Below are 24,417 nucleotides of genomic sequence, written 5' to 3'. Positions count from 1 at the left end.
AGGGGTGGCGTTTAAAGTCGAAAAAGAAGTGAAGGACAATCTGGGGCGATATATAATGATTATAGGGTCAATGGCCGGTAGGGAAATATCAATAATGAATGTTTATGCACCAGTTGAGGAAAAGGGGACTTTTTTTCAAGTATTAGCTAAAGTAATAACCAACTGTGCGAAGGGAATGTTACTTATAGGAGGTGACTTTAACACTGTACAGAATTGCAAAGTGGACAAGTATCCTTCAGTACATGGAACAAATACAAAGACGTCGAGGATGTTAAATAACATAACTAAAGAATTGGGATTGATAGATCCATGGAGAGAGAAGAATCCCCAAACTAAAGACTATACTTTCTATTCAAACCCGCATGGCAGCTACTCGAGAATTGATTACTTTTACATTTCAAGACAACATATGCATACAGTAGTAGAGTGTGGTATAGAGAATATTACTATAAGTGACCATTCTCCAATTACTTTGAAATTAAGTTTAGACAATGAACCCCATTTTAGGTATTGGAGGATGAATGTATCTCTCCTCTCAGATAAAAACGTAGTACAGGAAATAAAACGGTGTATAAAAGAATATTTCCAAATCAATGACAACAATGAGGTTTCTCCATCAATACTATGGGAAGGAGGGAAAGCTGTAATAAGGGGGAAATTAATAGAAATATCGTCCCGGCTGAAACGAATACGCTTAAAGAATCAGAAGGAATTGGAGGATAAGATTAAGGAACTAGAAGAAGAACATAAAAAAACACCAAATGAATCCAGATTACAGGTATTAAAAACAACCAGAAGCAAATTAGATGAACTTTTGACAAATAAAGCAGAAGGGGCTCTGCGCTTTGTGAACCAGAGATACTATGAAATGGGCAATAGAGCCAGTCGACTGCTAGCCTTCCAACTTAAAAAGGCCCAAACAGATAGAATTATATCACAAATAAAACATCCTATCTCTAAACAATGTTTAGTAAAACCCAAAGGTATAGCAGAAGCATTTGCAGATTATTATAAAGAATTATACAAGGACTCAGAAAATGACTTAGATAACTACACGGCACAAAACTTTTTAGGAAAACTACATTTACCAACACTAACAGGGGGGGATACATTAGAAATTATTCGCCCCATTACAAAACAGGAAATACAAGATACAATAAATAACTTAAAAATAAATAAATCACCAGGAACGGATGGATTCCCGGGGGTGTTCTACAAAAGCTTTAAGGAAGAATTAACACCAGTACTGCAGAAAGTATTTAACTATGCTCTAACAAAAGGAGATCCCCCCAAATCATGGTCGGAAGCCATCATAACAGTCCTGCACAAAGAAGGAAAAGACCCAATATTGTGTGAAAGCTATAGACCAGTTAGTTTACTTTGTAATGATCTAAAAATTCTTACAAGCATACTGGCAAAAAGAATGCAGAAATTTATAGCGAAATTAATTAGAAATGATCAAACAGGGTTTATTCCGGGAAGGCAGGGTGCAAACAATATTAGGAGGATACTAAACATAATTACGAGCACAAAATCTAAGACCCAACCCTCGATGTTACTGAGCTTGGATGCACAAAAAGCTTTCGATAGGGTGAAATGGAGCTTCTTACATCAATCACTTATAGCTTTTGGCTTCCCTCCAATATTTGTTGAATGGGTGAAAATTATCTATAAAAATCCGAAATCTCGTCTTCGAGTAAATGGTCACTGTTCAGATTTCTTTGAAATCAAAAGAGGAGTCCGGCAAGGGGATTGCTTAAGCCCACTCTTGTTTGCAATAAGCATAGAACCACTCGCAGAATCAATTAGACAAAATGAGCAAATAAGGGGGATATTGGATGAAGGAGGAACAGAACATAAAATATCATTGTTTGCAGACGACCTGTTGGTAATGCTGAAGGAACCTTCGTTATCAATACCACCACTGTTGGAGAGCCTTAAAATATATGGAGAAGTAGCTGGGTATTCAAATAATGAGAGCAAATCAATAGCAATGATGATATCAGGAAAATGTCCAACAGATGTGATTGAAAGGTTTGATTTTAAATGGACAAATAAAGGGTTTAAATATTTGGGGGTGACCATTACACCACATTCCACACAGCTGTTTGATGCAAATTATGGAATGTTGATAAAAGAAATAAGGAAAGATTTGGAAAAATGGGAAATTTTGCCCTTAAGTCTTATCGGCAGGATAGAAACAATCAGAATGAACATATTACCAAGACTATTATTTCTGTTTCAATCCCTTCCAATTCTGATCCCGGCATCCACATTTAAAATGTTAAATAAGTTAATAGCAAAATTCCTTTGGCAAAACAAGAAACCTAGAATAAAATACAAAACCCTGTTAGCTCCTAAAGAAAAGGGGGGCCTAGACCTACCCAATATTAAATATTACTATTGGGCAGCTCAAATTAAAGCACTCATCTTGTGGATTACTACAGACAAAGATGCGATATGGGTGGACATGGAGCAACGATCTTGTCCAAATATGCTGGTGGAATCGTTACCATACATATCAGTCACGAGGTGGAAGAAATTAAAAATCCAGAATGAATGGATTAAGGGAACTATTAAAACTTGGTCAACAATACAAAAAAAATTAAAAATATCAAGATCTGTGAATAGGGCTACCAAAATAGCGAAAAATCCAGACTTTAAACCTGGGGGTATGGAGGTAGGGTTTCAAAAATGGGCCCAAAAAGGACTGATGTTGATTACCCAAGTATTGGAAGCACAGGCAATGAAATCATTCGAACAACTCCAACAAGAGTTTGACCTACCCAGAAATGATTTTTACAAATATTTGCAACTAAGGCATTACCTCCAGAAACACGAGGAATGGGGGAAAATATGTAAGGAGCCAACTAAGGTAGAGGAATTATTAATATTGTATACAAAAGGACAATCAATAAAGGGGGTTATATCAAAACTATATAAAGCCCTGAGAATGGATCTCAGTAATGAGGACATGGCAGTTAAGGAAAAATGGGAACAAGAAACTAATGTAGCGATAAAAGACAACGAATGGGAAAAAACATTGAAAGAGGGACACAAAATAACCAACAGCCCGACATGGAGGGAGTTTGAATGGAAAGTAAAAATGCGATTCTTCTATACACCCTCTATCACTTCAAAATATAAAAATACCTCAAATCTATGCTGGCGTAACTGTGGGGGGGTCGGTGACTTTACGCACATTTTCTGGAATTGCCCTGTAATATTAAATTTTTGGAGAAGTATCCAGAGAGAAATAAAATTAATCACGGGCTGGGAGTTGCGGTTGGACCCAAAGGCTTACGTAATAGGAATTTTGCCAGAAGAATTACTATCTGGTCAACAGAAATATATACTAAGGGTAATGCTTCTGGTAGCAAAGAAAATGATCACAGTGTCCTGGCTGAAACCACAACCTCCTGACATAAAACAATGGAGAGACAAATTAAAGCAAATGTACATTATGGAAAAAATCACTGCAAAACTTCAACTGAAACTTGACCAATTTGAGAAAAGATGTAAGCCTATCACACAAATTTTACTTGATGTCTAAACACCTCCCCCTATTTATTATGTGTTTTTTTTTTTTGTTTGTTTTTTTTTTTTTTTTTTTTTTTTTTTTTTTTTGGGTGTATATTTTGATTTATTATTTTATATATATGTATATATATATATATATATATATAAATATATATTTGTGTGTGTATATATATATATATATATATATTTCTTTTTGTATGGATGTATTGTATGAACATTTATTCTTCCTTTCTATTAATAGTATTTTTTTCTTCTTTGTTGTTTCTTCTGTTATTTATGAGTGTGTCAAATGTATATATTTTGTGTTGATGTATGATGGAGGAATCAAACCTCTGTCAAAATTGGTGTGAGAAATAAAAAGTTAAAAAAAAAAAAAAAAAAAAAAAAGAAGCGAGTATTTATTTGATTGGCTCTTTGCTGTGCCTTGTGGTCGAGAGATGCTACTACTTCTATAGAAAATACAAATCCAGTTTCTCTAAATAAATGCCTCAAATCTCTTTTACGATTCGTGTATAGTGTGGCGTTAAGTGACAAGATATCGTGTTTCTTGTCAATTTATTACATTTAGGTTTGTTGGGGAAAAAATGATATTACAAATGTAACGTTTACCAAATTGTTGGAATGAGTTATCTGACTCCATTAACCAAACACAAACTTTATTCTCCTAACAATGCATGCGCCTTTCTTAATTTAGGGAAAATATTGACAAGAGATACTTTTCTTAAAGTATTTAACTAAGTGAATTCCATCGAATTTAGCCGAATTATTGTCGAATTAGTGTAATTAGTCTTCGTCGAGCCTCCCTCTCACGATCTCCGATCTGGTTTCCCGTCTCTCGTCTTCCGTCTTTTTCACACGTCGGGGCGTCGGCCCTCCCCCGTGGGCGGGCCAGGAACTCCCCACGTGGCAGCCTCCTCACGAGGCCTCCACCTATTTGCCACCTCCTCGCAGAAAGGCGCCGCCATGTCTAAAGGACTCACACCAACAAAGCTTATCAGCCTTTTACCGCGTCAGCCCTTGTCGCCGTTCTTGTTGTTTTTCTGTAAACATCATTCTTGTCTAGGCTACAATGACCTCGTCCCACAGCTCAGCCAGTGAATATTTAAATGTAATTTGTATTTGATTGTAAAAAAATCCCTTACAGTCAATTCAATAAAATAAAAATCCTTCAGGTTGTTTTAGTTTTTCTCATGATTTCGTTTACCATGTTTGTGTTTGTACATCTGTTAGTTTAAAAAAAAAAGAACTCCAAGTCTGGATGCTAGTATTTGCGCCATGATTTGAAAAGTTTCGCAAAATTTTGGATGCAACGGGAATCAAACGTGAGAGACCGACGATTCCTAAACAACAGTTGTTAGTTTGAAAGCGTTTCATTGGAGATCTGGCTTTGTGTTTGACTTGGTTTTCCCTTTCGTGTGATACATGGATACCGTAACTATGGTGGCCGTGGCTTAGCGCTCGCTGTCGGATCTATTCGTTCTCGGGTCTCTCGCGGTCTCCAACAGATTTTCTAAAAGAATCGCCCCAAATTTGGCTCCATCCATCTTCCCGTCAGCTCTAACCATCTTCCAGTTCCAACAGCAGAGCATGATGCAGCCACCACCATGTTTGACAATGGGGATGGTGTTTTTAGCGTGACATGCAGTCTTATTCTTTCGACAAACGGAACGCCTTGAAGAAATACTTTGAAGCCCTATTCTTACTTTGAAAACCTAAAAAGTTCTATTTTGGACTCATCTGACCATAGCATCTTGTCACACGTGTTGTTTGCGTCTGTCATGTGGTTTTACAGTCCTTTTTTTTAGGTGACCTTTCAAAAAGGGCTTTTTTTTGCCACGCTTACATAGAGGACATACTGTATTTATGCAGAGTACCAATAACAGTTGTCATGTGCGCATATTGTCCCACCTCAGCTGTCTATGCCCGCAGGTCGTCTGACGCGATCATGCGCCTCTAGGTTGCTTCATCTATTAGTTTTCTCCTCGTTCAGGCCACAACTTTAGAAGACGGCCAAGTCTTGTTAGGTTTTTAGTAATCTTATGCTCCATCCAATTTGTTATTCTTGCTTGCACAGAGCTCCGGGAGATGTGTAAACCTTCTTGAATCCCATTCCTGCCATGAATTTTTCCACAACTTTATCCTGGTCCTGCATGGTGTGTCTGTTGGTCTGTTCTCCAGTGTCCCCTTTCACAGTTCTGTGAGCCCATCGCAGACCAGTTGCATTTTAAACGGATGGGTGGCAATATTTTGGCTAGGCACCGTATCTACAGGAAATGGGTTCTAGGTCCTTCTGATATCCGAGTTCTTTCGCAGGGTATTTGGAGGAGGAAACGGACTTTATATTGGGAACTGATTTGAATGGTTGAAAGGCAATCGAGCACAGCAGGGAAGAAAGCTCCACCACGCCAGCGGTCCTTTTAAGGTTTGAGCAATTCTTCTAGCCGACTGCTTTTTGGGGAGGAGGGGGGCTGCGGTCAACTGCGGCCGTTGATGTTGAAATATTCTCCTAAGTGTCGCTTTTGAAAAGCTCCTTCTCACAAAGTTTGAAAATGCACGTCGCATTTATTCGACCACTTAAGTGGACGGCTGAGATAATGCCGCTTGAGAATGAGCGATGGATTTTTCTTGCCAGGGCATTTGGGCCATTCACTATTGGAGCACATGTACGTACAGTGGCTTGCGAAACTCTTTGGCCCCCTTGAACTTTGTGACCATTTGCCACATTTCAGACTTCAAACATGAAGAAGTAAAACTATCATTTCTTGTGAAGCATCAACAATAAGTGGGACACAATCATGAAGTGGAACACCTTGATATGTTTTTGGGTGAACCATTCCATTGTCGCTTTTGCTTTATATCTTGTTGGAAGACAAATCTCCGTCCCAGTCTCAGGTCTTTTGCAGACTCCATCATATTTTCTTCCAGAATGGTCCTGTATTTGGCCTCATCCATCTTCCCTGTCCCTGCTGAAGAAAAGTAGGCCCAAACCATGATGCTGCCACCACCATGTTTGACGGTGGGGATGGTGTGTTGAGGGTGATGAGCTGTGCCGCTGTTACGCCAAACAAAGTCTCGCATTGTTGCCAAAAAGTTGGATTTTGGTCTCATCTGACCAGAGCAACCTTTTTCCACATGTTGGTTGTGTCTTCCAGGTAGCTTGTGGCAAACTTTAAACAACACTTTATATGGATATCTTTAAGAATTGGCTTCCTTCTTGCCACTCTTCCATCAAGGCCAAATTTGTGCAGTATACGACTGATTGATGTCCTATGGACAGATTGTCCCGCCTCAGCTGTAGACCTTTGCAGTTCATCCAGAGTGATCATGGGCCTCTTGGCTGCATCTCTGATCAGTTTTCTCCTTGTATGAGCTGAAAGTTTAGGGGGACGGTCTAATCTTGGTATATCTGCAATTGTCTGATACATCTGCCATTTCAATATTATCGCTTGCACAGTGCTCCTTGGGATGTTTATAGCTTGGCAAATCTTTTTGTATCCAAATCCAGCTTCAAACTTCTCCACAACAGTATTCCGGACCTGCCCGGTGTGTTCCTCGTTTTTCATGATGCTCTCTGCGCTTTAAACAGACCTCTGAGACAATCGCAGAGAAATTAGTTTTATATCTTTACGTTTGAAGTCTGAAATATGGCAAAAAGTCAGAAAGTTCAAGGGGGCCAAAGAGTTTCGCAAGCCACAGTTTTTTCACGTTATGAAAACGTCATATGCTCTAAAAATCCCATTGTTTCAAAAATAGGACCAACCAAATACTTGTGGTTCTCATGAGACAAAACGGCCCATTTTTGGGGTTATTTTAAAGAAAAGGACCCAGAAATCGGGGGAGAATTTTCTCCATCCATGTGTATTAACATGGATGATAATGGAAAACATTTGAATGATCTGAGAACGTCACATACATTTCCAAATTGGACTTTGAGAAACGTAGGACAAACTAAGTCAAATAAATGTCAATGAGAATAAAGACACACATCAAACTCATTATTCGAGGGGAAAGGCCTCTTTTCCACCCTTTCTCTCCCACGCTGTCTCTTTCACCCTCTGTCTCTTTTTCTCTTCCTTTGTTGCTCTTTGTCTCTTTCTCTCTTTGTGTCTCTTTAACTTATTTTGCTGTAACTTCCTTTTTTCCTTTTCTCTTTCTCTCTTCCTACCCTTCACACTTTCTTTTCTCTCCTTCTGTCTTTCTATTTCTCTCACTTTCTTTTCCACCCCTTTTCTCCCACTTTCTGTCTCTTTTTCTGTCATTCTCTGTGTCTCTCTTTTTCTCTTCCTTTGTTGCTCTTTGTCTCTTTCTCTCTCTCCATCTTTTTAACTTCTCTTGCTCTAACTTCCTTTTTTCCTTTTCTCTTTCTCTCTTCCTACCCTTCGCGCTTTCGTTTCTCTTTTCTCTCCTTCTGTCTTTCTATTTCTCTTTGGAATTCTTTCTTCCTCTCCTTTCCTTTCCGCTTCTCTCACGACTTCTCTTTTTATCTCTTTTGTTTCTTACGCTCTCTCCCTCTCTCTCTTTCTTTGTCTCGTCCTCTCTCCTTTTCCCTCCCTCTTTCTCTTATTTCTTTCTTTTCAACCTTCTAGTCCGGCCCCCGACAGAATATTTGTTCTATGGTGTGGCCCCCGACTTAAAATGACTTTGACACCCCTGAAACAGGTGCTTGGGGTAGAGCCTTCCCCGAAAGGCCGTACTCCGATTGAAATTCCACTCAGGTTGAGAATCTCTCCAGAGTTGCTCTATTTGGCAGTTTGAAGAATGGTAACGTCTGCCATTAGCTTATCCAGCGCGCTCTTCAATTGTTGTCCTAGGGCGGATGATCGCAAGGTTGCCAAGATAAGCTCGAGGAGGAGCAGGCTGATGTTTTTGTCTGTTAATAAGGCGGCAATTTTGGCGTTTATCTCGGGAAAGCAAAGGGATCGGGACCGGGCTCTTTCGCTCCGACTTTGATTGAAATCCCGAGGAGACGAGCCGTCGGTCTGGGAAAATATTTCGTCTCTATCCGGTATCGACCGCTCGTTACCGACCCCTCTCCTTCATTGTGTTCTTCCGCAAGGTAATGGCCTATCGAGTGCTAAGAGCCATCAGCCAAAGATAAAACGAGGCGCGCTTTCTAATAGCTAGCGAAAAATGTCAACGGCGAGTCGCGCGCCGTCACCATGAGAAAACGACTTCATTGTTCACCGCGGAAAATCGAGGAACGTCGCCGTATCGGGTCGTTAGCTCGTCGTTTGCTTTGAGAGAGACGTTTTCGTTTCTTTCGGATTACCTTTCATTTCATTCCGCGGATCCATTTTTTTTTACACAGGAGATTAATTGCATCATCGATTTGTTCCACGAGCAGTTATTTCTTAATACTCTTCCACAAGGACATCTGATTCCGAGGAGTTAGCGGCGAGCTATCGGTTAGCGAAGCGGCGTTTTGCTCATCTGCAACAATAGAGGGAGTGAATTTACAACGAATAAATAGCTAAGCGGCTAGCGGCGTCATAAGTCTTTGGTACTGTCCGTCATCATGGGAAAGGTGAACTCTCTACCAAATAAGACCGATGAACAATGACAAAGCGTACAGGGAGTGCAGTTTGCTGTGTTTTAGGGAAACGGGGCTCACGTCTAGCAACCCGGACGCTACCGTGGAGCTACCTGGCTTCAGCACTATTAGGGCAGAGAGAAACACAAAAGCCTGCAGGAAACGGAGAGGAGGCGGACTCGCTATCTACGTGAACAGGAGGCGGTGTAACCCTGGGCATAAAGATTTCCATCTGCCGCAGGGACGTCCAACTTTTGGCCTAGCGTGTGACGTCATCCACTCCGCTGTGGCTAAACTACAACACAGCACCCCGAGGCCATCCTGTTCATCTGTTAATAAACAACAAAAGGATACTGCTGGAAATGTGAATTTCCCTACGGGGATGAATCAAGTATCTATCTAAATAGGCAAATTGTTGGCGTTCTTGCTTTGCGGCAAGGAATAATGAGAGGTAGTACCTCTACAATCCAGGATGAAAATACATAATTTTATTCTAGTTACTTATGAGAAAAAGAGGAGACTGGGACGGCCAAGGGTCCTTGTCCTACCCTGCCTGACCAGGGACAAAAGCCACAGAAGGACCTTCTCTTGACTAAGGGTCCAGGGGGATACTGTCGCAAAAAGAGGAGATTGGGGCGGCCAAGGGTATTAGTCCTACCCTGCCTGAAAAGGGACAAAAGCCAAAGAAGGACCTTCTCTTGGCTGATGGTCCAGGGGGACACTGTTGCAAAAAGAGGAGACTGGGGCAGCCAAAAGGGACAAAAGCCACAGAAGGACCTTCTGTTGGCTGAGGGTCCGGGGGGATACTGTCGCAAAAAGAGGAGACTGGGGCGGCCAAGGGTCCTCGTCCTACCCTGCCTGAACAGGGACAAAAACCACAGAAGGACCTTCTCTTGGCCGAGGGTCCTTAACCTCCCGAGCCGGAAGAGGGACTGAAGCGACCGAGGAACCTTTTCTTCACCAACAGGAAATAGACCTTCAGTCCGCCACCGGGACAGGAGTGGCTGTGGTACCCAACAGAACCGGGACACAAGCAGTGAAGGGATCTTCTCCAAGCTGCTGTGACAGAGGACGTGGAAGCTACCAGCCTGGTCCATTCAGTCTTGCCGTTCAGTCACGTTTTGACGCGGACCCAAACGCAGGACCAGTGCCTCGGATGCTCGAAAAAAATTGGCCTGCCAGATCCATTTGAGAGTGCATTTAAGGTTAGAATGAAATGATTTCTTTCGAGGATCATCCAAAACCCTCTCGGCGCAATAAAACGCCGTCGGATTCCTTTTCTTCTCAACGAGCTATATGAAACTGACGAGCGACGGCTGAGCCTCTCGGAGCTCGAGGATGATAAGCGTTGTCTTATTAGATGTCATTATCTCATCCACGCTAATAACGCATCGGGAGATATTGTCGGGATGAGCGCGGTTCCGGCTACAATTTCACGCTACGAGACTGATGAGGCCTTTTGTAAAAGGACAATATGGCCTAATTGAATTTCATCGTACAGGTTGAGCTTTTAATTGGATCACAAGTAGTTATCTGATTGTCAATGATATTACTAATTGATGAACAACTTCTTGCCTATAGATTGGTGTGAAAGTCAACCCGTTATTTTCCTAAAAATCACGTTTTCTTTAAAGACCTACTTTTGAAACCAGATCATAAAAAATACTTTGAAGCCCTATTCTTACTTTAAAAACCTAATCCACTCCACAGCATCATCTCCAAACAGAAGAGCAGCTTCAGCGACAGACTGCTGTCACAGTCTTGTTCCACGGACAGACAGAGGAGATCATTTCTTCCTCATGCCGTGAGGCTCTTTAACTCCACCCGGGGGAGTAAAAGCCCACATGAAACCCCACCCCCACATTTGCACATTACCCTTTTTTATGACAGTATGTATTTTCCGTAGCACTATTGAAATACTCTATATCAACATGTTACATTGAGCATTTCTGTATTCTATTTCTTTTATTTTATTATTTTATTTTTTAACACAAGGATACTGCTGGAAGTGGGAATTTTCCCACGGGGATGAAAAATCTATCTAGATATCTAGATATCTATCTAGACATATATCTATCTAACTATCTAGAAATATATCTATGTATCTAGACATCTATCCATCTAACTAGACATTATCTATCTATCTATCCTTAGTCTTTATTATTTATTGTCATTGATAAAAACAGAGAAAATCAGTGTTGTTCACGTTACTTAAAGGGTTAATACAGTTATTAATTTCTTCAAAAAAGTGATTGGGTTTTCCTCCAGATTACTGACGCAGAAAAGTCATTTGTTTATTTCGTTACAAATGACCGTATGTAAGGTAGTTGCAAAAAGTGAATTGACAACATTAAAACCACAACTGACAAATCTTGCAACATACACAGTAATGTCATTGATATTGTCAAGCCGTATGGATTTATTTTTGTTTTGTTTCTGTTAGTTTTGCCGGACGTTGTTCTCGACTAAAATGCTAATTCTCCTTATAGTGTTGAAAGCCAGCGGAGGTGCTAACCACATGGTGCTCATTGCAGGTCAATTGTTCCCGTTTTTACACTCGTTATTGTCATTATTTCTGTTTTCACCAATATATAAAAAGGATGATGTTGGTTAAAATTCAGATTGAAAAATATGTCGAGTTGAATTCATTGTAAAAGTTAAAACTTGTTAAAAGTATCATGTTGAGATGTATGTAGAAATGATGGTGACGGTTGATTTTCTGAACTGTATTGTCCGTCAACTGAAAAGAAAACTATGATATTTGATATTGTAAGCGGTCTCCGGGGCACTGCTAACGATGTTGAGAACAAGTGGAGGTGCTAACCACACGGTGTGTGTATGTCGTGTCGCTCAGTGCAGCAACTGTCATAAAAGTCTCATCATCCAGTCCAGCCTGAATGGGGATCCTTGGTGAAACGGGTACACCGCAGTTACATATATTGACCCGCTTTGCTGGAGGCTCGTCATGAGATTAGACGTGGCACTCCGAGATAAAACTAATAGCAGAACACAGCTGTCATTTTGCCACTCATATTGCGAGCTTGCCGTCCCAGCGCAATAAAATGTGACTGATTTTTTTTTTGACAGGACACGGAAATCCTCAACACGGCCGTCCTCACCGGTCGCACGGTGGCGGTGCCGGTGAAGGTGGTGACGGTGGGAACGGACGGCGCCGTTTCCGACGTCACCGAATCGGTGGAATGCCAGTCCGCCGACGAGCAAGTCATTAAGGTGAGAAGATCCACGCCTGCCGGATTTTGCGCACCCCCCGAAAAAAGACTCCTGTCGTATATTTTCAAGACGGAAGGCGCACCCGACTATAAGGCGGCTAGGGTATTTGTGTTCGGGTTCGGATTATCGCAATTATGCGTTCATAGAGGGGGGTCAGACTCATTTTTCCACGCAAGAAATGAAACTCTCACAAGGTCAGACTAGTGGACAAGCCAGAGAGACAAAGCAAGAAAAAGAGAGGCAAGAAAAGAGACGAGGGAGACAAGCAGAGAGAGAGAGATTAAAAAACGATGAAAGAAAAAGAAAAGAGAAAAAAAACTAGACGAGAGAGAGAGAGAGAGAGAGAGAGAGAGAGAGAGAGAGAGAGAGAGAGAGAGAGAGAGAGAGAGAGAGAGAGAGAGAGAGAGAGAGAGAGAGAGAGAGAGAGAGAGAGAGAGAGAGAATGGGAAGTGAAAAAAAGAGAGGTAAGGACAGAAAAAAACAGAGCAGAAAAGAGAAAAAAACTAGACAGTTAGAGAGAGAGAGAGAGAGAGATAATAGGAAATGAAAAAAAGAAAGGGAAGGATAGAAAAAAACATCGTGAGAAAAAGAAAAAAATAGGAAGGGAAAAAAGGAGAGTGAGAGAGACAAGGAAAGGGAAAGAGAGGACAGAGAGAGAACAAGACAAAAAAGAGACAAAAAGAAAAGAAAAAAGAGAGCAATAGAGACAAAAAACAACTATTAAATACTCCTTTATACATCAAAACAAAAGAACGAACCTAATATACCAACTCAAGGTTTCTTGAACAGATAAAAGTGCCCGTTTGTATGTATATGTCTGTAACGGAGCCATATCCCCCTACTGGCTAGAGCCAAGAACACACCCACATTCTTGACTATATCTGTGAGGTCGATACAGAGGAGGGGATTCCCAGCCCCCTCACAGTGTATCATATTTAGAGCCTCCTAGTGGTAAAAAAAAAAAACTTCATTCAGTAATAAAAAAAAAAAATACCCGAATTTGAAATACCAATACAATCCCGATGCTACTATGCAGATTGTCCCGTATGGCAGTCCCCATTACCACGATAATCGAGGGATTACAGTATTTATGAATATGTATTTATATAAATAAGAATTGTCTTTATTGCCATTGATATCAACGTTGGGAACCATTGAATGCAACAAGACGTGGCACTCCAGGGGAAATCAGGTCATAAAGACTAAGAAGGTAAAAAAGATAAAAGATCACCATGTACTGCTTAGAAAACTGGCCCAATTAATAGACACAATAACGCAATGAAAAATAATAGTTCAATCATTTTTTTGTGAAACAAGGAAAAATATATATTGAGAAAAGTTGATATCTCACATGGTTCATACAGGTGCTTGAAATCCTTGAAAACGCTTGAATTTTAATTTTGAAAAGCGCTTGAAATGTGGGTGAATTGCTTGTAAATTCTTGAAATTCTTGCCATGTTTCTCACGAGGCTGCTCAAAAATGATGCCGACATCTCTTTCTCTTTCTTTCTCTTTTTTATCCCACCCTCTCTACCTTTCTCTCCCAATCTTTCTGTTATTTCTTTCTCTTTTTTTTACTCTCTCTCTAATCTACTAAACTGGCACCCGAGAGAATGTTTGTTCTATCGTGTGGCCCCCGAGCTGAAATGAGTTTGACACCCCTGGAATAAAAGGCAAAGTCAGTGAATATCTATTGCATTAAATGTTATTTGTCGTCAATCGTAGAACATCCTTTATAGTCAAATGTATAAAATCCTTTAGTGGTTGAATTTGGCCATGAACCCAGCATATTATTCATCCGACAGGTTTTTAACTTGATTTTGTTTTGTCTGGTTGCCGACGATGTCGGTCGTCGGCAAACGCGACACGTTTGTAATTTAACTATCAAGACGTCAATTGTTAAACGTCAACTTTTGTGTCCGGCGCAATAATAATTCTGTCAGCGGCGGAAGCGAAGGCGTCATTTTTTGGCGTTCTCCTGCGCCGGTTCCACCCTCCTCCCATATATCGGCCGAGTTTCACTTCAACCGCGACAGACGATGGTGTCGAAGCACGACAAAAGCAAACCGTGCGACAGATTGTTCAATATTTGAGTGATTTGGCAGAGCGACGGGGTTACCTGTGATGTTTTGTCTTGTTTGAAGGAACGTTTGCAAATGTCTGCCAACTGCTCCTTGTTCAAATTCCTCCCAGCGTTTGGAGATTCAGCTCCAGCTTCTGTTTTTTCCCTTCTATGGGGATCGGACGCGTCTGTTTCCTTTCCGGGCTCCATCTGCCGCGTTGGACCGCGCTTTTCGCCGCGGCCGGGACGATGTTATCCCGTCTGCACTCAACAGAAGGTTTTCATTAGGGATAACTGGTTTTTCTACCGATACAGATAACCGATCAAATCCCGCTTCTGCAGACCCATGCCCTTTTTTCCAATTAGTTTTAGGTGCGTCTCGATTTTGCTTACGATTCCGATAAGGTTACTGTAAGCGGCGGGGGCGGGCAAACGCCATCACGATAAAAGTACCGTATTGTCCGGCCTATAATAGGATAGCAGGGCAGCTAAAACTGCAAATGTATACTTGCAAATGCAGTTTTTGCAGTTCATGGGGACCAGGACCTCTCACGAATCTGGAAAATCCGCAAACTAGCCCCCGAGGGTCAAACTTACCTCGAATTGACATCCTTACCGACTGAGAGTATACGACTGTAACAAAATAACGATGGTTGGGATTTAACTATCAAAATGTAGCGTTTACCAAATTGTTCGAATGAGTTATCTGACTCCATTAACCAAACACGACCAAAATTCATCCAACAATGATGCTCGCTCATTTTTTGAGAGAGAAATAACCCGGAAGGACCACACTGGGCGGATTTTTATTATTCCTAACAGCAGATCTAAGTGTAAACAGGAGACAGGCCCCCATCCGAGTTGCCCGGGATCATTTATACATTTCAACAAACTAAGCAAAGACATCCTACTATTCCTCTATTGGCTATGTGTTATCTGCAGCTAACTTTAGCTTTCTCTTATTAGTTATCTTCTCCCCACATGCTGGCATGTTGGCTCCTCCCATAGGCGTGCCAAGGTAGTTGTTTTATGCCCAACGATCTTTGGTTGTCCTGCGTTAGCACACCCAGGCCTCCTGTTATCATAAGTTATCATAAGACAAAACAACTACCTTTATGCATTCCACACAGCCTGCCCTGACCTTTTATTGTACATTGAACTAAAGCACAGTGAGTGAATATCTTTATTGCATTAAACTGAATACATGTAACTTGTAGTCAATCGTATAAAATAATTTAGTCAAATGTATAAAATCCTTTACTATAGATCTATGAATACAATCACAGAACATAGAATTGCAGTTGAATGAATACTCTATAAAAGTACAATGAAATTGGAGGGCTGTTTCCTTTCAGTGTGAGAAAGTGGCTGGCTCGCTGCATGCTCCCATCGGGTGCAAGCCAGGTCTCTGCGACGGTTAAAATACAATCGTCCCGAATGTAGCAATATCCCACGAGTTGTAGCTCCGGGTCATCCGTTTCATGGATAATGGATCTGGTTGCTGAGATACAGGCTCAGCGGGAGTGGCTTCTTACGTAGCTGGAGCAGTAAGCCGGACCTGCAAGACCATTATTGCCTTCTCTCCTTTGCCAGACGTGATAACATTCTACAGAGCACCTGCTGGTGATCAGCATTGTTTTCGCTTCTCTGACTTTCCTCAGAGTCGGATTTAACCGACGAGCCGCTGAACGAATAGTTGGAGCTGTCGCTGGGCTTTGCGGTTTGTTTTGGTGGACTGGCTGACTTGCTTGACTGACGGCACACACCAGCCTATCGCAGTCGCGCACGCAGAAAGTCACGCCCTTTCAATGCACGCACACATAAAACCTACCCCTTGTGATAGCTGTGTGCTCTCTGTCTAACAAAATGAGTCAAATGGTATAGCCCTTAATCGCAAAATGTCTCAGAGGAGTAAATGTTAAATGGTCTGCATTTCTATAGCGCTTTTCAAGTCAATGAAGACCTCCCAAAGCGCTTTACAATGTGCTTCACACTTACCCATTCACACACACTCACACACCTATAGCAGCCATGCAAGGCGCCTATCTGCTTATCGGGGGCATTAGGGATTCAGTGTCTTGCCCAAGGACACTTCCACATATAACACGGAGGAGCCGGGAATCAAACCTGCGACCGCTTGATCCCAAGACGAGCGCTCTACCTCCTGAGCTATAATAGGTTACATTTGCAACATTCCCTAAATTGATGAACGATAAGTTGATATCAATGACAATGAAAACGATTCAATTCAACAGCCGCCAGTGAAACGGCGATAACCGATACAGTATATATCTTTTTTCCCGTTTGTGTGTCCGTCCATCCAAGAAAAGGAAAAGTTAAGATATAACCACAATCTTTCATAGGCAGTGAGAAAGGTTACCCTAGGTGAGAAAAAGTGTTGGTGTTGCTGACTCAGCTTTTTTTCCTGCAAAGTAATTCCATCTTTTAAGGGCAGTCGGGTAGGTTACCTCAGAAAACTGCCCAAAAACCTTGCTGACTCAGCAGCTTTCCCAGTAAATCCTTCTACTCGACTCAACGCACGGACGTTTTAGATTCCGGCCCATATTCCCGGCGCATCCTTCATTTGCGTCTCCGCTTTTGTCCAAGGTGTCGGAGAGATGCGACTACGTGTACGTGAACGGCAAGGAGACGCGAGGGAAGGCCAGAGTGACGCTCAACTTCACCTACAGTTTCCTGAGCGCTCGATTGGAGATGAGCGTTTGGATTCCCCGCCTGCCGCTCGTCATCCGAGTGGCCGACCCCGAGCTCAATCGAGTCCAGGGCTGGAGGGTTCCCGTTCCCGTCGGACAAAAGAGGTGAGCTGCCATGGCGGACCTTGGGGCTTTCCATCACGTTTGCCTTGCGCGGTCGCATTTCACTCGTCGACGGCACACGGCCGTCGGGGGGCGTTATCTGCCCTCAAGGCCCGCATTTTTTCACCTCTAATGTGAAGAACTCAAGGTCAGTTTTTGGCAGTATATGACCGTGACAATGGCAAAGCACGGCAAATTCTAACCACTGGACCGCCAGCAATAAAGAGGATTTATCAAACCATCTTAGATCTGATCTCATTGTCACACACATATTTAATTCAAGGTACCAGAGACAAATGGTCGGTAACCTTTTCTGTACCACGGACCGGTCTAGAATCTGACTATACCCTTGTGGCCTATTCTGATAATAAAATCGGTAAAAATAACAATATTAATAACTATTAGCCCAAATCCATCCATCCATCCATTATCTGCACTGCTTATCCTCAGTAGGGTCGCGGGGGTGCTGGAGCCCATCCCATCTATTTTTGGGCAGGGGACACCCTGAACCGGTTTCCAGCCAATTGCGGAGACAGACAAGTCACTCGCGGAGGAAACCCACGCAAGCACAGGGAGAACATGCAAACTCCGCACAGGAGGTTCGATCTCATGACCTCAGAACTGTGCCACAGACGCGCTAAGCACTGTGTCGCCGTGCTGCCCTAGCCCAAATCCAGTGTGTTAATACTCGACCACTGGGATCTACATGACAAAGAAAAAGGCATTCAATTTGATCTCATCACACAATTATGACTCACAGTACCAGTTTGTTCGATTCCCATTGCATCTCATATTTTACGATTGTGGTCGGTGACATATTTTGACCGATCAATGATTGCACAAATACGGTAATATACGATTGCCAAGCCTCTTTGGAGTTCTTTTTTTATACACAAATGATTACGGTCACTCATTGAATCTGTATTTATGAAAATGTTATTTAACTATATGAAGTTAGGCGCCTACTCCAAGTGAATACTTTCAATCTTTTTATGGCAGCTGATTGATTTTTTAATTTTTACAACATACTCTTGGTGATATATTCCTGTACTCTAGCACTCAGCCAGGCATGATTTATATTGTCATTTCTAAACGATTCAGACCCCACTGGGGGGCGCTCTAACATAAATACTACCCCCCATTTCTCACCCTCCCTTGCCCAAGGCTAAACAGGGGATTACATCACGACAATGGATAGAGTCCATCTGGCTCGCACGAACCCATAAACAGCTCATCTGAAGCCGCATACGTTATCTTATCTCAGACAACGTTTCCTTTAACCATTGGGGTCTGTGCCCAGCAAGGCCTCTTCTACCGGCCCTAAAAAAACACATTTGATTATATTTTAGTCCATGATTCGAAATTGTCAGCTTTGTTTTGTTGTTTTTGCCCCCCGCCTGTGCTTCTTCCAGATGTGTGTCATCATATTCAAGCATTTAACCAATCACATATCAGCCTTTACTTGTTGCCAGGGTCAGAAATCTACCTGAAGGCCTTCACTCTCAATTCTGCAGGCCCGGCTGCACACAATAAGTGTTGATAAAGCTGTTGTTTGAACTGATCAGATTTAAAATTGGGGAAAGCGTGGCCTCTTCGCTGGCGTTTTCACAAACTATAATTGGCAAGCGGGCGGTAATGCACCAAGGTGTTGGTGCCAACCACCGTTAAACTCGAGAAGTACGAAGATTGTACTTGCTCGAGCTAGCAAACTGTATCTGTGGCGACCTGCCCAAAGAAGTTATATTGTTGTGAAGATTTAACAGCAGATTTGTGAACCCACTACAGCTGAAGGAAGGAGAAAAAAGGGATTTGTTTGTAGATTTACTGTCAAAGACTGACTTTTCAAGAAAAGCTGGACATCATCGACAAAGGTCGCACAAATTTGAAGTTAGCAACCCTGTCACCACGATGAAATTGCTGGATCCTAAAACAAAGGAAACGATGTGGAGCTTCAGACCAATTTAGATTACCACCTGTCCACTCATAAGTGCAGAAAGAAGAATGGATTTTGTGTACTAACAAAAAAGATCTTTGATGATTAAAATGTGGCTATATTCCTAAATACTCTTGCAGAAGTTATTATGATAATTATTCACAAACACCAGAAAACCTCTACCACGTCTTTGTGGATTTCAAGAATGTGTTTGAAAGAAAATGAAAACAGAAGAACATCATGGGCCAGAAACGAGTTCAGAACATTGAACAACTTTATGCCAATGCCAACAGTGCGCTACTGATCAATGGCGCCATTGGAGCATGCTTTCATACCGCAGTCTCTCTCCCACTATATTCAACATCTTCCTGGAGAAGATCATGACCAAAGCACTGGACTGACATGAAAGTCAGCATTGGGTGACACAACGTCACTAACCCCTGTTGGCAGGAAAAGACCTGGAACACAGAGATCTGGTCAATCGCTTGAAGTATCAACCCAAAATTGGATGGACAATCCCCAAGGTATCACCATAAACATAACTTTCAGCCAACAATAGCTTGAACCTGTCCTTAAATATTTTGGCGCTGTCGTATCAGAAGTGGGGTCGGAACCTAAAACCTTGGCCTGGATAGCTCCATTCCCAGCTGCACTTGAACCCATCTGGGGAGACAAGAACATTGCATTGAAATCAAATATCAGACTACTTTTATCTTCCTCTTTGCATGCGAGACGTGGATTCTCGCAACAAAGCTGGGAAACTAAATGCAGGCCATGGAGAAGCCATGCAAAAGGCAACTTCTAGGTATCAGCTACATAGCCTGACAAACCAAACCAGGGGTGTCAAACAGGCGGCCCGCGGGCTGGACTAGGCCCGCTAAGAGATTGAATCCGGCCCGCGAGATATCGCTGAGGGAAGCGCAAGAGGAACACGAGCTGCAGGTTGAAATATATCCACTTGGTGTTGCCCAAGCCAGGTGCCTCTCACAAAGACGTTGTAGTTGTATTTCTTTCTATCTCTCTTTTTCTCTTTCTTTGTTCCTCTTTGTCTCTTTATTTCATTTTACCTTCTTTTGCCCTCTCTTCCTTTCTCTCTCTTGCCTTCCACTTCTCTCTTTCTACCCTTTTTTTTTAGTCTTTTCTTGCCCTCTCTCTTTCCCTCTTTCTAATTCTATTTGGATTTCTTTCTTTCTCTCTCTCTCTTTCTTTCCCCCTCTCTCACTATTTCTCTTTTTATCTCTTGTTTCTCGCATTGTCTCTCTCTCTCTCTTTCTCGCTTTCTCTTTCCTTGTCCTGCCTTCTCTCTTTTTCCCTCCCTTTCTTTCTCATATTTCTTTCTCCCTTATTTTCTTTCTCCTCAATCGACTAGTCCGGCCCCTGAGAGAATGCTTGTTCTACCGTGTGGCCCCCTGAGTTAAAATGAGTTTGACAACCCTGAGCTAAACGGTGCACAACCCCATCAGACCGCACATATGACCCTAGAAAAAACATAGACCAATACTGCAACAGTATGGTCTCTTCACAAGATCCTTAGGACCGGCCAAGGCACAGCCCAAGGGGCCAGGAGAAGAACCGGGTTCGCAACGTTAAGGAACCGTGATTATCGATGCATTTTGATGCGTTGCAGCTGGAGCTTTTATCGCCATAAAATAATGATTGAAGGTTGGATCGACTCAGACGTGGCACTGCCGGTGAGAAACGCACGGCCTGCCGCCGATGCCCTATACTCGACCTTACCTCGCCGGAGGGGGAGAAACCAAAGGCTCCCCCGCTGGTTATCGGAGTTAAGCCAGGGCACGACGCGCTAACCCGTCGGGCTTTTTTTCGCTCGACTCGTCGGGTGTAATGGAAAGTGTCGGCGTCATCCTCCGCATCGGCACTTCCCCTTCGCTCGCTGTCAAAACCCCCCCCGCCACACAATCATGACAGATGGGCAGATTGCAGACGCAATCTCAGGGGACATCTTTTTACCTTAATGCCATTTTTACATTTCGTTCCATTAGCCGGCAGCTGTCGACCGGAAGTGGTTACATTGGGCCGCGATGGGTTCAAATATTTGGCACAGGCTAGGCTTTCAGTTTTTGGGTACCTGCCGAATGTTTGATACCCAATATCTGGGCAAAACATAGACCTTCCTGATTTTTCCCGTTTTAGTTTATGATCAACTATACAAGCAAACATCTACATCAGGGGTAGGGAAGCTATGGCTCGGGAGCCATGTACAGCTCTTTTCATGAGTACGTATGGCTCCAAAATAAAATGTAACTGTTGCACATCTCTCTGTAGCGTTCCAAAGTCAAGCGATTTCATTCCGATTTTGGTCCCTATAAAGCCGAAGCCACTTCATGCAGAAGTTGGATAAGAAACCATTTCAACTGATAAATCAAAACGCTGGCTAAAGACTTTGATTGGGTGAGCAGTACAGGTGGGCGGATCCCTGCACACAGCGCAAGCCACTTCCTTCTCTCTCTCGCTCAGTGCAGTAAATATGACAATATGCTTATTGTTTGCAGTCATTTGTGACATTTTTACAAAAGAACTTTGCATGCACATTGTTTTGAAAGAGTTATTAAGGACAAATTTCATGGAAAAAATGGCCTCGACACTCTTAACTGAAGGTGGAAGACAAATTGTAAATGGCATATTGACATTGATTTGGGACACAGGATTTGCCATTATTATTACGAAATCATCACATGACACACATTGATATAAAATGTGCTGAAGAATTAGCTTTTGTCTCTAGAGCGTGTTTGGCAGCTTTTTCAATTTTATCTGAAAAGATATGATGTGGCTCTCTCAATTTCTTTTTAAAACATCTTTTGCTTTTATGGCTCTTTGGCTCAAAAAGGTTCCTGACCACTGATCTACATGAACACGTTATATTTCATTATATTTTCTTAGATTAAATGAAATCATTTTTTCAAAAACAACAAAATAATATATTAACCCCTTTTAAAGTACTGAAATTGATGATGCGCATTGAAAGGGCTAGCTCAGAATCTCCTCACCCCTAATGGGATGGTATCTGTATCATCCTCAGACTCCTCGACCAGAGGCCTGGGAGTTTGAGGGTTCTGACGGTTGTGACGCCCTTAATCACAAAATGTCTCAAAAGATTGCAGAGGTTCCAATGACACCGGCCCCTGATCTCGAACCAACGTGCGGGCAAGGAAAACCTCGAAAACAATAGCATGAGGAAAATAAGAAACCTTGGGAATGGGCCTCACAAAAGTGTCTTTGCCGTTCCTAGGACCGCACTCTTCTGGACTAAGGCTCGAATGAATCCTTTATATGGAAGCTCATGAAACAATCCTATTCACTGTTGAGACACTTCAAGACAAAAACCAGCAGAACAAACTGCAAACACTCGAAAACAGCCAAGCGCCCAGGGCGATTCGATAGGGCGAGCGGTAGGGGTGGGCAGATCTCTGCAGACATTGTACATCCGTGTCCTTTTTGTTTGCAGTATTTTTGGAAACTTTTGCAAAAGAACTCTGCTCGCGCCCTGTTTTGAAAGCATTATTTTCAACAAAATGGGCCTCAACAATCTTAAAGGTGTTGAATTTGAAACTTTTTACTCTCTGCCTCCATTTTCTGGCTTCGAGTCATAAAAGCAGCCTCAGTCAGCTTATTCGTCTTAGACTTGTTCACATAAACTTTTCTTTCATCTTATTGGCTGCATTTGAAAGAAAGGCCTTTTCTTACTTTCACCATTTTCTTTCTGACAAAAAAACAGGATGACGAACATGAAGTCACTCCCTCCGGTGCGGTGGATTTTTTTTTTTAAATAAAGGCTCTTTGAACTCAGTTGGACATTGTAAACACATATTTATTAGAGAAAATATTTTACTTTCAACTTTTATGGACACCTCAAACGTCGCACCCCACCTTTAGGTGACTGCGGGAGAGTGACCAATTTGAAGTGGTATGGGACACTGGAACTGGTATTGTTATTATTTTATAGATCAAATCATCAAATGTCACACAGTGAAAAAATAAATGTGCTGAGGTATTAGCTTTTGTCCGGAGAGCAGGTTTGGCAGTTTGTTGAATTTTATCTTGAATATGTATATGGTGTGGCTCTCCCCAAAAAAATATCGAAAAATGTTGCTTTCGTGGCTCTGAGGCAATAAGGTTCTTGACCCATGTTTTACACTGTACTTGCGACTCAGGTTAGAGGACGAATCCACAGAGAAAGCGGAAAACTCCTGCGTGACCCAGTACCAGAGCACCACCCTACAAGTCCTGACGCATTTCGTGTCGGAAAACGAAGAGATCCCGGAAGCCGGCGAGGACGAGGAACGGGGCCGGCAGAACTTCCTGTTGGGCAGCGATTGGCAGGTGGACGTGACGCGACTGGTGAAAGACTCGCTAAGGCTGGAGGACCCGCAGATTGCGCAACTGTGGGAGGGGCAAGTGGTCATTGGACGGCGCGCCGGAGTCACCAAACTCCAGGTAAGCTCTGCAGTCTGACTAATAAACATGACTTGACTTGACCCCATAAAAGACATGCTGAAAAGTGGACAAGGAGAAAAGAAGAGGAAGAGACTTTTTCTGCCCATCGAAACAAATCAAGAGCTAATAGAAAGGTATAAAAACACCTTGTTTAAAATGGCCCTGTCCACAATCCAACCTTCGACCTGTAAACCAGGGGCCACCAGCCTTGAGAGCGACTGTTTTGTGTATGATTGTTACTGTAGTGCAATGGTTCTCAAAAAGTGGGGTGGGGCCCCCTGGGGAACCTTTTTTAAATGTTTTATAAACGTTCCCAGAATCGAGTACATTGGTACCTCTACTATACTTTGGGACATTGGCATTTTTAGGGGCAGAGTGTTTTGTTTTCATTTAGCCTTCATGCAATGCATTAAAGAGCATAAGCATTTTAAATGGCGTCCTTATTCACTGGTCGTCAGCAGTGTTTTATGCCTGGCGTTCCTTGAAAAACTGATCCAATGACGTCTGATTTTACCGGCTTTTAACAATCCATCAGAAATGCACGATTTTCTGGGTGATTCCTTGCCACACATTTTTGAGACTTCATGGAATTTTGTCAAAATGTTTTTATTTTAGGCTGATGGAATGATGGCTGCATCCTCTTCCTGTGTGTTTACATAGCTTTCTATTAGCTCTTGATTTGTTTCAATGGCCAGAAAAAGTCTGTTCCTCCTTGTCCACTTTTCAGCATGTCTTTTATGGGTCCATTGTGCATAATAGCTCTTTTTATCCGTACCATACAGAAACAAGCAACCCCTCAGGTTGAGATTTCAATGACCCGGTTTCCTTTATTTTGCAGATAAAAACCAAG

At 42.3% G+C, this 24,417-nt stretch overlaps 1 protein-coding gene across 2 annotated transcripts in view; it reads left to right on the top strand.

Moving 5' to 3' along the window:
- Nucleotides 1-24,417, top strand: part of LOC148349960 (transmembrane protein 132C) — a 173,382-nt gene that overhangs the window by 143,543 nt on the left and 5,422 nt on the right. For both annotated transcript variants that reach the window (XM_088355378.1, XM_088355377.1), the window contains exons 6-8: nt 12,158-12,301; nt 16,971-17,179; nt 23,285-23,567. In XM_088355378.1, the coding sequence (XP_088211504.1) occupies nt 12,158-12,301; nt 16,971-17,179; nt 23,285-23,567 (636 nt within the window). The remainder of the gene's footprint in view (nt 1-12,157; nt 12,302-16,970; nt 17,180-23,284; nt 23,568-24,417) is intronic.

Source organism: Urocampus carinirostris, chromosome 16 (assembly GCF_059441175.1).
Source record: "Urocampus carinirostris isolate Australia breed hairy pipefish chromosome 16, RoL_Ucar_1.0, whole genome shotgun sequence".
NCBI lineage: Eukaryota > Metazoa > Chordata > Actinopteri > Syngnathiformes > Syngnathidae > Urocampus > Urocampus carinirostris.
The sequence above is the reverse complement of the archived record's forward strand: the minus strand, read 5'-3'. Positions and strand labels throughout refer to the sequence as shown.